The sequence below is a fragment of the Nannobrachium achirus genome (genome assembly GCF_963921795.1).
Source record: "Nannobrachium achirus genome assembly, chromosome: 7".
In the NCBI taxonomy this organism is placed as follows: Eukaryota; Metazoa; Chordata; class Actinopteri; order Myctophiformes; family Myctophidae; genus Nannobrachium; species Nannobrachium achirus.
In genome coordinates, this window is record NC_137816.1 from 23,778,239 (window position 1) to 23,790,814 (window position 12,576).

A 12,576-nucleotide genomic window follows, 5' to 3' on the forward strand; every position below is an offset into this window, starting at 1 on the left:
CTGCCTCGTGGTAATCTGCGCTGGGGCCCTGGCCGCCGGGACAGCCACAGTCTGATGGGTCAAGTGAAGACAAAGCATTATGGGAAAACGCTGCACCAGCCCAGCCATGATGTTCAGGGTTCGGGGTGGGTAGGGAGAAGAAGGTGCTCAGGTGGGGACGGTGCAGGTTGGTGCGCTACTGGGAAGAGGGGGAAGAGGCACACGTCTCCGTGGGTACAGTGAACAAACAGTACTGGTAATAAATAAGGGAACGCAAACATTATCGCCACAGGCGGTGAGGAAACCTTGTTATGTCCAAAACAGTTACAATTCAGGAAATGGGTGGCGGGGGGGGAGAGAACCTGTGTTCCATATAGGACCCAGCGTATTATTTAGTCAATGGTTAAATTAAACTCCTTTTGACTCTGAGGAAGACATACCGGTATTTCAAAATGTCAGTCACCCCTGCAAAACAATAGAACAGCAGACCAGTGGAGTGCTCTATATATATTTTTTTTTTATTATGTATATTTTTTTGGGGCCTTCGGCCTTTATTGATAGGGGTACAGTAGGCTGACAGGAAATGTGGTAGTGCCTGGACCACTACCCTGTGGCCCAGGCCGCTCTAGTATATTTTAATTGTGTAGTCTCTCCTGAAGGGTCCAGGTATTATTCTCTCTCTGGTTCAAGTTGTCCCTGTTGAGCCCTTCTACCTTCTACTGGCTGAAGCACACTGGGCTTCTCTTTACCTAAATAATAACTACATTGGATCAATTTGTTTTCCTTGTTCTGAAAAGTAACTATTTTCAACATACCTGTACAAGGTTTCTGCCTGACAGCAACAATATAAACATTAGTGCCTTTGTTCATGTATTCTTACACACATTTATACACACTTGTACAAATATACATATCGTTGATGTTGGGCAGACACCTCTTATCTCCATATTTTAACTTTTTGTGTGTTTTTCTTTTTTTTTCATAAATTAATGGCCTACTTGATCATACTACAGCATCACATAAAAGCGTCAAAAGTAGCAGATCTACAAGCTCAAAACATGCCGGTTTAAGCAATTATTTTGCCTTTATTGATAGTACAGTAGGTAGACAGGAAACAGGGAGAGAAATGGGGAATATGAGAAGTCAAATGAGCACGCACATCGTACAAAAACTTTCCGGAGTCTTTGTCAGGCAGGACGAAGACCCTCTGCGGGTCGAAACGTTGCCAATAAATTCTCTTTACGGGAACTTAAGACGGTGTGCGAGCCTCCTCCTTTCTACTCAGAGAAATGGGGAATGACATGCAGCAAAGGACGTCAGGATCCTATGTGGTATGCATAGGGATGGGATACGAGATATTATCGTATATTGTGATAAAAAACACTCACGATGATCGTATTGTGGAGATTTAATTTATCGTGAAATCGTCCTCCGTCATGCACTGGGATCAATTCACCTTTTATTTGCCGAGCTGCATATACGGTACCGCTTAAACCCTCCATAATTGGTAAAAGGTGTACAATACGTAGTTGATACAATCTTTTTTCACTGTATATCAAATGTCTTTGCCAAAAGAATTCCGATCTACAAGCTGTGAGCTAGTAGATCTGCTATTTTTTGGCAAATGTTCCGCCCCTGGATAATGGGTGTTGGGGAAATTTTGATTATCGCAATAATATTGTAAATCGCGATTTCTTTGGTCACAATAATCGTGACATGAAATTTTCAGATAGGTATGCACCTGGACCGCTAACTATATCCTTCACCATACTTTAGCGACTAAAGTATCAAAAGCAGCAGATATGTAAGTTTGAAACGTGGAGCTTTGAGCTTGTCAACCTGCTACTTTTGCTAATTTTTAATTTGAAAAGGTAGGCCCTAACAGTTTTGGACATATGATGTTTCCACCAGACAGAAGAGTGTGACACACAACACATTTACAGTATATAAAGAACACATTAAAGCAGCACTATGTAACTTTCCTCACCTACCCCGAATTAGAACCTGGTTTCCTGCTCAAGTACTGATTTTGTATTTATTTATTTTACCATTGAGCTAATAGAGCCTGCCTGCTTGCTCAGGGGATAAATTGAATCTCGATCATTACGTAAAAAAATGTGTCAGATCCTGTGTCTAGGTGAGACACGATCTAAATGTCTTAATAGAAGAGCAGGGAAACAAAATACAACCACTTCAATTATTATATTATATTTACACTCTACTGTAGTGCTGCTTTAATGTGTGTGTCTAAAAGCATTGATCGGGGGCCAATTTCATTTCAGGTCTGTCAGTTTCATTTGAACAAACTTTAATTCTAAACAGAGAAAAGATCGCTTATGCCTAGCGATTATTCCTTTTTACAATCTGACTGATTAACCACTTAAGAACCATTTAAACCTTTTATCCTGACCAAAAATAAACGATATACAACAAGCTCGTAGATCTGCATTTTTCTTTTCTATTTCCTATTATTAAATTATATTATCTTTGTATATTGATTAACTGCTGTACCACTAATACATGTACAGAAATGTCCCCACATGATGTATGGGGGGGTCCCCAGATGACAGTGAAGTGACAATTTAATTAGAAACTAAAAAATAAAGTAATCAACAAACTATACTATAATAACAATTGGTCAAACATTGGCCAAATTGTCAAATAATATAAGAAAAAATGTAATAGCTGATCTACAAGCTCATGCCTATGCTATTGCCTGCTATTTTCACAATATTTATCTGTAGAAAGAGTAATGCTTAAACTCCCAATTAAAATATGATTATTTTGGGGAGTCACAGCCTGAAAAGGTTTAGAACCAGAGTTCTCTATGGGATGGTGTCAGTGGTGTGTTTCTCGGACCTGGCTGTTGGGTGGGTAGCTGAACAGCTCCCCCTTGGGGTTCTTCATGGTACAGGAGATGGAGCGGTTCATCAGCCTGGTCACTCTCAGCTCCGGGACGCTCAGCTTGCCCTTCAGAACAGTGTCTTGGATCAGAGGGAAGCTGGGAGACCTGAAACAAAACAAACCAAAAACACACATCAGAATCCCTATTCTGATACAGGACAGGACATAATACAAGACACTAACCCTATATTCTTCATTGATCACTGCTCTATACTTGGGCTTCTCCTTTTCTCCCTCTACATGAAATATCTTTGCCAAACGTAACACATTTGAGCTTGTAGACTGGTATGTCACGACATGTCACAATTATTGTGGTAAAAACAAATGTGATTAACGATATTAAATACCACTTTTGTTAAACCACTGGAACCCACAGCATCCCTATTCCGAGGGGAACGTTTGACAAAATGAGCTGATCTACAGTACAAGCATGAGTGAAATAAGAGCATACCAAATGCACTCTTTATTCCCAGCCCTGCTTGCAATGCTACCGGTGTATCACTAATGAGAGCTGAGTTATTAATTGTTATTATATTATTGTCTCTTGGCGGTGGAGGGCAGGCTGCCATATGCACCCAGGGGCGTCACAAGGGGTAGGAAAGTGGGACTGAGTTACCAGGGCCCAAGGTGGAGGGGCCCTATAGTAACTTTAGCTATTGAAAAATAGCAGATATACAAGCTCACAGCGCGGCACCGAGTGCCGCGCTGCGAGCTTGTAGATCTGCTATTTTTGAAAAGTTGTGAAAATGTGTGAAAATCTTTGAATATATGTATTTTTTAAGCGAACATTTCTAACTCAAATTTTGCTTCTGGGGGTCCCTGGAAATAAATATTTTGAGATCGGGGTCCGTGGCCAAATACATATCATCTTGGGGGTCCTTGACATAGGTTTCTTGCACACATTTTCACGATTTTTCAAAAATAGCAGATCTACAAGCTCGCAGCGCGGCACTCGGTGCCGCGCTGTGAGCTTGTATATCTGCTATTTTTCAATAGTTAACATTCATGGGGGGCCCGCAGTGAATCCTTGTACCCAGGGCCCAAAATTTGGTGTGACGCCCCTGTATGCACCACATGGCTATTGTCATGACAAGAACAGGAAAAACTGATTTTTGGGAACTCTTAACTAAGTTTATGCAGGGCAGAGATTCATCTAAGTTTATCGAGGGCACTGGTAAGCCCTAGTGTCAAGGGACACTCGAATGTATGCAGTGGACATATGGCAATCTCATTCCCATAGCGTTGTTGTTGTCGGACAGAAACCTCTCATCACCATATTATAACTTTTTGTGTTTTTTTGTAAATTACGCTCTACTTGATCATACTACAGTTTCACACAAAATCATCAAAAGTAGCAGATCTGTAAGCTCGAAGCGACGCGTTTTGAGCTTGTAGATCTGCTACTTTTGAATTTGAATCCTGAAAGGAACAGTTTTGGATATATACGTATCCACCCGACAGAGACAATATCTTATTTCCACAAAAAACTAAAAAGTTATGCTGTGGCACTACGCCATATTATGTATTTCATTATTTTTTTCATTTCTTCTTTGATGTAAGCAGTTCATCCTTTTTAGAACAGATGGCAGATTGCTATACAATTTGAAATAAACTACAAACACTAGTCTCTACATCAGATACTGGCAGCCAGTACGTACTGTACACAATGTAAAACCTCAAATACATTTCAGCGCTGATCCAGTAATTGGCTTCAGAAACTTTGAAGTGAAAAGAGAAGCCTTCTCTGGTTGACTAATAATTAAACAGAGAGAGAGAGAGAAAGCAAAGAGAGACAGAGAGACCTTCCATAACCGCAAACCTTACAGAGAGAAAGAAACAAAGAGAGACAGAGGAGCTCCTACTTGGGTAGGGGGAGGAGAGAGACACAGACAGACAGCGACAAAGACATAGACAGACAGAGACAGAACGAAATGAAAGAGAGTCTCTTTCGTTCTCGACAGAGACAGATCTGAGGCTCTCCTCCCATATCCAAGTAGGCTCTCCTACTTGGGTATGGGAGAGAAGAGAGACAGAGGCAGAGACATACAGAGACAGAGGAGAGCCTACTTGGGTATGGGAGAGAAGAGAGACAGAGACATACAGAGACAGAGGAGAGCCTACTTGGGTATGGGGGAGAAGATGCTGAGTCCAGCACGGAACTTCTTGATGGTTCCCCCAGCCTTGAACCAGCTGTGTCTCTTCTCCTGCTGGGCCTTGAGGAACTCATTACTGAGGTGCTTCCACTGCTGCGAGGTGAACGTGCTCAGGATCCTGAAGCAAACAGAGGTACGGTCAATCAAACAAACAGATCATAGAAAAAGCATTTTTTCTTTTTTTAAATACCGTATCAAAAATACCAAACATAGCAAATCTACAAGCTCACAATGCATCACAATGCTTTGTGTTGTCTTTAATCGCATAGATTAATTGATGTATTAAACAAAATTATAAAATAAAAACACCTTTCAATGATTTGATTGAAAAAAAGAGTACTTGATAGAATAATCACCTATCCAATCTAATTGTTGGTTGCCACTCTAAATAGGGGCATACCAGTGAACAAACAAAGTACTTTGTTTGTGTGCAGTTTGTGTTCACTCCTTCATGTCCTCCTGTATGGAGGACATGAAGGCCATGGCCACCATGTGTGTGTCCTTAGTGTGTCCTAGTGCAGTGGTCCCCAACCTTTATAGGTTATGACCCCCCAAAATAATTATATTTTAACTGAGGATCCCCCACCCTGACAAGCACTAAGAGTTGAGGCATTACATTTTGTATAAAGCGGTGCTATTGTGAAAATAGCAGATCTACAGTACATGTACCATACATGCTCACAACGCCGTGCAAAGGGACACGTTGTGAGCTTGTAGATCTGCTATTTTCACTAGTTTGTGTTCCGGGCAAATGTCTAATTTCTCTTTTGGGTCACAGGCTAAAAAGTTTGGGAACCACTGTCCTAGTGGCCTTGCCCCAAAAGCCATACAATTCCAGGCTTGCTCTGCATGCACTGAGGCTGGGTCTGCTCAGCTTCACTTCAGTCACATTCATTCAACAGTAGGATGTTGAAGAACTGCTAATCTAGTTTTACTCTGAGAAGGATCTTGCATCTGATCACTGCAGGAAATGTTGACGACTAAATTGTTTTTCTTTTTTTATTTGAATTGCGGTTTTCACATTTTAATTGAAAGGAAAGGACCGAGGAGGGGGAAGTGAACGGACTGTGTGTGTGTGTGTGTGTGTGTGTGTGTGTGTGTGTGCGCGTGCGTGCGTGCGTGCGTGCGTGCGTGCGTGCGTGCGTGCGTGCGTGCGTGCGTGCGTGTGTGTGTCTACTAATTATTGTATTTGTAAACTGGGAATCATAACCTAAACTGTACTACGCATAATCATATTGTTCACAAGGGAAGCCAGCTCCCTAGATAAGTTTAGCCTTAACTGTTTGCACTTGCTCTCGGCTGCACTTTTAATGCACCCAGAGTTCTATGTACTTGTACTTTATTATTTATACCTTATTATTATTGTTATTACCTCAAGTGGGTTTTATTCTCATTTTAATGTTCTCTTTTACATGTTTTTAATATTCTTTTATCCTTGTTGTAAAGCAATTTGAGCTGCAAGTACATAAGGTGCTATACAAACAGAGCTTCTTATTATTGCTGTTAGCTAGAGACGTAATACTCACTTTTTCAGCTGTAATCCCAAACTGAAGCCCTCTTTATTAGAGGGCTGGAACACTTCCACAGAAGGCTCTGAAAACAGATGAGTCATCATCTCATTATATTAAACGCATTATAAACCACACGCACACACTTGAATAATGCTTTGTTTATAATGCGCGCGCACACACACACACACACACACACACACACACACACACACACACACACACACACACACACACACACACACACAGACACACACACACACACACACACACACACACACACACACACACACACACACACACACACACACACTCCCTGTAGTTTACATTGTACACGTTGAGTGAATCACACCTCCTACACAAGAGCGAATTACTGCAAGAGTTCCCACGCTCGGTTAACACACACGTGCATGAGCGTGCACTCGCACACACGCACACGCACACACACACACACACACACACACACACACACCCCAACCACTTACCGGGTCCATCTAGGTACTGTGAGAGAGAGAAGCGAAGTCTCAGAATGATAGGCTCAGTTCTGACAACCTTCCAGGCTGTTGCAACCTCCTCCTGGGACAAACACACACACACACACACACACACACACACACACACACACACACACACACACACACACACACACACACACACACACACACACACACACACACACACACACACACACACACACACACACACACACACACACACACACACACACACACACATACACCGTTATATGTGCACCAACACCTGCACAATATGCACATGCATGTAGAGTCAAGCACACATACAGAAAAAATCGAACCTCTGTTCGAAGTGGAGCTGTGTGTGTGTGTGTGTGTGTGTGTGTGTGTGTGTGTGTGTGTGTGTGTGTGTGTGTGTGTGTGTGAGTGTGTATTGCAGTTGAAAACAGCGCCCCTCCCTTAACATGTGTGGTCATAAAAGGTACTACCACATTCTTGAGGCTACATACGGACCCACATACATACCCACATACATAGACGGACGGATACACACACGGCCATGTATAGGGAGCTCCACACAGCTCCAAAAAGAATGAATTGAAATAATACACCTGGTACACTAACACACGCACATTCTCACATACACACACACGCACACACGCACACAGTGCATGTTTTCCATGCATGTTGTCGGTGCATGTTGTCAGTGCATGTGTGGGTGGTGGCGTCATCACACTCACATCCAAGAATCCAATGTTAATCTGCAGATCAATGTCCACGTCATCGATGGTTCCATACTCCCTGTTCACACAGGAAGGAAAACACACACAGTTCAGTCCACACAGACGGAAGCCATCTGGTCCCTTTATGGACTGTGGGTAAAATTAGAGCTCAATCTCAAGGATCTGCCAAAGTGATGAAATTACAACTCACTTCTAATGTGTGTCTGTTTTTATTGAGGGACTGGTGGATACAAGGCAACATCTTGTTTTATCTACAAATAGGGCTTTTTGAAGTCTTGTGTGTGTGTGTGTGTGTGTGTGTGTGTGTGCGTGCATGCGTGCGTGCGTGCGTGCGTGCGTGCGTGCGTGCGTGCGCGACATGTGTGTGTGAGATTTGGATTATTATTCCAAAACCACTTCAGACCTCGGTTGTAGATCTGCTTGGAAACTTGAGAAATTGGACCTTCCACAGAAAGATTACTTTTAGTACTTGATGATGCCAATACTTTTGTACTTTTAGTCAAGTACATTTTGAATACCGAACTTGTATAAACTATTTACTACTAGTAAGACGCCTCAGGGTGACAAGCGATGTCTTGGCCATCTGGCCAGTGATGTATATCAGACCAGTTACCCATATATGGAGACCCCTGGTACCCATATATGGAGATCCATGATATGCTGTGAGAGCCCAACCATGCTTACTCAGTTATTCGTTATGTGAAAATCCTATGACGTCTATCGCATCTGACATCATACATACAATCTCTTTTATGCCCATACATGGAGATCCCTGTCTGAACCAGCCACACAGATATTGGCTGTCTTCCTCCATATACTGTATGGGCATTCCCATATGAAGTCCTGTTAGATATGGGCTTAATATTGATGATATCAGGGATCTCCATATATGGGCCTAAAAGGGATTCTGTTAGAATGGTTCCCGTGACATCACAGTGATGTCAAAGCGTGATGTCAGAGCAGCAAACCCATAGACCGTAAAACAGTTTACACGTTAAGGCTGGACGATATTAGGAAAACCTTCGATATTCGATAACGTTGTTGGATACCTCGATATCGATATTACTCACGATATTAGTAAAAACAGCATTATATTGTTTTTTATGTTTTTCTGCTCTAGGTCCGCTGCCTGCCTAACCCAGATAATGAATAGAATATGCATGCATGCACACTGCACAGTACACATAGAATAAAGAAATTAAACGCCTCATTTCCATTTGACAACAATGGTTTTATTGAAATAACCACACCTGGTTACAGATGGACTGCTTCTTTGCATGTGCTACGTGATGCATACTGTGTCTGTCAATTAATTTGAAACATACAAGATACCTTATTTCAAGCCGTCTTCGTCGATATGTATACCTTGCATGTTGATACCTCGATATAGATAATTTTTCGATATATTGCCCAGCCTTAGTACACGTCCGTCCGTCCGTCCAGACAGACAGACAGACAGAGTCAGCATGTGCCGTTTCAAATACTAGTAAGACGCCTCAAGGCGACAAGCGCTAAAGGGCAAGTTCGCGCCATGTCTTGGCCGTCTGGCCAGTGATGTATATCGGACCAGTTACCCAAATATGGAGTCCCCTGGTACCCATATATGGAGATCCATGTACAGTACTATATAAGGAGATATGCTGTGAGAGCCCAAACATGCTACCTCAGTTATTCGTTATGTGAAAGTCCTATGATGTCTATGACTTCTGACATCATACAAGTGGTCATTTGTTGTCGACAAACAGTGACGAAAAATGGTTAGCCTATTTTAAATATTCTACCTGTCACATTGTTTCAGAGAAAGATACCTAACATTTGTTCATTAAAACATGATGGCCAATGAATCCACGAATCCACGTTATTAATTTTTTGCTTAAGCTTAATTATTACATACTGTAGCAAGAAAGCTAACAACCTGTTGGTAATTCCAAATGTTTATTGTAATTTTACAGTCCATCATGAATTGTTTAAACAACATATTTTGATATTTTCCTTTTTGTACTGATGTTGGTCTAGATGTGTGAATGTTTATGTTGATGCTATGATGCTTCTTTTCTTTTAGCGTAAGCTGTACTTTTACACTATAAATAGATTATTCAATGAACCAATCAAACAATCAAAACAATTGCTTTGAGGTGGTTGGAATGCCCCCCACCCTAGTGCAGTGGTTCTCAACCTGTGGGTCGGGACCCCAAATTATTTGAGGGGGTCCCCAGTTGATTAACTTAATGTGCAACATTGTTTTCTCACTCAACAGTAAACAAACCAACATAAAGTTTAAGTGTATAGAGGGTAAATGCACATTTCTAAAATGACAATTTAAGGACTTTTTAATACAGTAGCTCTAAAATGACAAATTAAACATTGTCCAAATTGTCAAATATTAGAGTCAGAAATTGTTGTGAAAATAGCCGATCTACATGCTGCGAGGCGTTGTGAGCATGTAGATCGGCTATTTTAACAATAGAACCATGTTATACAAAATGTAATGCCTCAACTCTTAGTGCTTGGGGGTCCCCATTTAAAATATCATTATTTTGGGGGTCGCGGCCTGAAAAGGTTGAGAACCACTGCCCTAGTGGACACAACATACAGTACATAACAACCACATGCTGATGTAGGTACATTCTTTGTAGGGGTGTAACAATTAATTGAACCAATCAATTTCATAAATTATACAAAATAATCGATAGGGCGTGTCACTGCAGCTAAAAGAATAGTAATAGGCTATAACTGAAAAGAAATGCATAAACAGCTCTCATTCCCCAACATGGAACATCGAATGAAATCCTCAGTTACATCCATTTGCAACTGTAATAGTGTACTGTTAGTGTACAAATGTAACCACATTGACCCAAAAACGGGTCCAGTCCCAGCCCATTGTTTGGGAGACAGTTTCCTACCTGACAGAAACGGCGCTGTCGGTGTAGATGTCTTTGACCGCTTCGATGTCGGCATCTAGCTGAGGATGTCGGTACAGGTCAGCAGCACAGCTCCCCTTGTGGACACACAAAGCACACACTCTATTAAACGCCTTGCCATCAGCTAGTGTAACTATTTTGGGCACGTCATAAGGCAAACATATAAGTATTATAAAAAAGTAAAAGTAAATACTGGGTAGCGGGTGAAAGTACCTACCTACCTACCTACCTACCCTAGCATCCCTATTCTGAGGAGAAATTTAGCCAAAAATCTATGAAATCTACGAAGGATTAAGCCGCAACACCATTTTATACAATATGTAGTCTGGGTCCATCCCTCGATCCCTGCTTTATCTCTCTCTTTAAAGATTAGTTTTTTGGGCTTTGTATGCCTTTATTTGATAGGATAGTAGACTGACAGGAAATGGGGAGAGAGATGGGGAATGACATACGGCAAAGGTCGTCCGGATCGGGAATCGAACCGGCGACGCCAGCAGGCATTATCGCCTAGTATGTGGTATGCGCCTTGACCACCAGGCCAGCGGACGCCCCCTGCTTTATTTCTCTCTCTCAGCCACAGTAAGTGGTCCTTGGCCTGAAAAACATTGAAGACCCCTGCTCTAGTCTTAGTAAAACCGACCAGAGTTAGACTGTACTTGGTGCGCTTTGGCGGAGCATTGGCGAATGCTCCCACAATGGGGATGCTGGGGGTTCAAGTAGTTAAACATACAGTAACAGGGGGAGGCCAGGACAAAATGGAGAGAAAACGATATACTTGAGATTCATTTCTTTGTTATGTCAGTTTTGTTGTGTCATGTCGAGGAGTTTTCTTAGTGGGCAGCACACACACAGCAAGAACAGGTTCTTTCTGTGTAGGCTTTGCATGTTTTCCCAGTGGCCTTTGGCTTTGACAGAGTTGAGTTTTATTTTATAACTCTGTAATGCGTTTCTTAGCCCTTTAATTTCTGTTTGTAATGTATTATTTGTCTTGCCTTTTTTACAGTATGTCTTCTTGTCTTAATCCGTTGTCTTCGTCTTTTTTTGTCTTGTACTTTATTCTGACCTTGTATAGCACTGGTCCATCTTCAAGGTTGTAAATGTGCTTATGAATAAAGTTTGAGCTGTCTGTTCAAGACATTGGCACGCAACTAAGTATCAGGCTTAAGGGACATGTTCCGGCCACTGCCCTTGAGACGATTTTAGAGCTGGTGCTGGTCCCTGGTTTTGGTAATAGTTTATAGATAGATTAGATTAGATACGCACACATACAGTTAATTGTAATCAAACGCGAATAGTGTTAGGCGTGCCACATGACACTATTTAACCATACTAAACAATCGTATCATTTCTAAAAACAGTCTTGTGATTTTAAACTGACTCCCTGTACAATCTACATAAGGTGGTGAACCTCATCCCCATTGGCCACTTGCAGTGCAGATTCATTCCCAAGTTTTACGTCTCGTGTCTGTCACAGACACACAATGTCTGGACATCTATCTCCCATTCTCTAAGTGGGTCTGTAGTACATTCAACCATCATTATCATCATAATCCTCATGTTTTGTAATGTTTCTGAAAATGATTAAAAAAACATTTAAGCCAGACTGGATTTACTTGTCGACCACAAGACTTAAGAAGATAACACTTGGCTAAATAGTCAGATTAAGTCTTGTAGGGAAACTGAAGCATTAGATTTGTATCTGATAAAATGTTAGGGTTCTTTTTTTTCGCAGGGGGAGGATTTGGCGGTGTTACTTGAGATTGGTATTGACTGGCAGCAGAGGTTAGGTATCTGATGGCTCTCTGAGGGCGGAGGCCTACTCTTACATTAACTCAGTGCTTCTCTGGCCGTGAGGATATTGCAAGTGGGCCCCCAAACTAATTGGCAAAACACTA

General features: G+C 41.7%; 1 protein-coding gene across 1 annotated transcript in view; it reads right to left on the reverse strand.

Moving 5' to 3' along the window:
• Window positions 1-12,576, reverse strand: part of LOC308288651 (protein mono-ADP-ribosyltransferase PARP6) — a gene marked incomplete at both ends in the record, with an annotated part of 51,290 nt that overhangs the window by 20,166 nt on the left and 18,548 nt on the right. The window contains 7 exons of the mRNA XM_080730122.1: window positions 1-51; window positions 2,839-2,989; window positions 5,005-5,154; window positions 6,563-6,629; window positions 7,030-7,120; window positions 7,758-7,818; window positions 10,664-10,758. The exon at window positions 1-51 is cut by the window's left edge and continues 81 nt beyond it. Coding sequence (XP_080586248.1) covers window positions 1-51; window positions 2,839-2,989; window positions 5,005-5,154; window positions 6,563-6,629; window positions 7,030-7,120; window positions 7,758-7,818; window positions 10,664-10,758 — 666 coding nt within the window. The remainder of the gene's footprint in view (window positions 52-2,838; window positions 2,990-5,004; window positions 5,155-6,562; window positions 6,630-7,029; window positions 7,121-7,757; window positions 7,819-10,663; window positions 10,759-12,576) is intronic.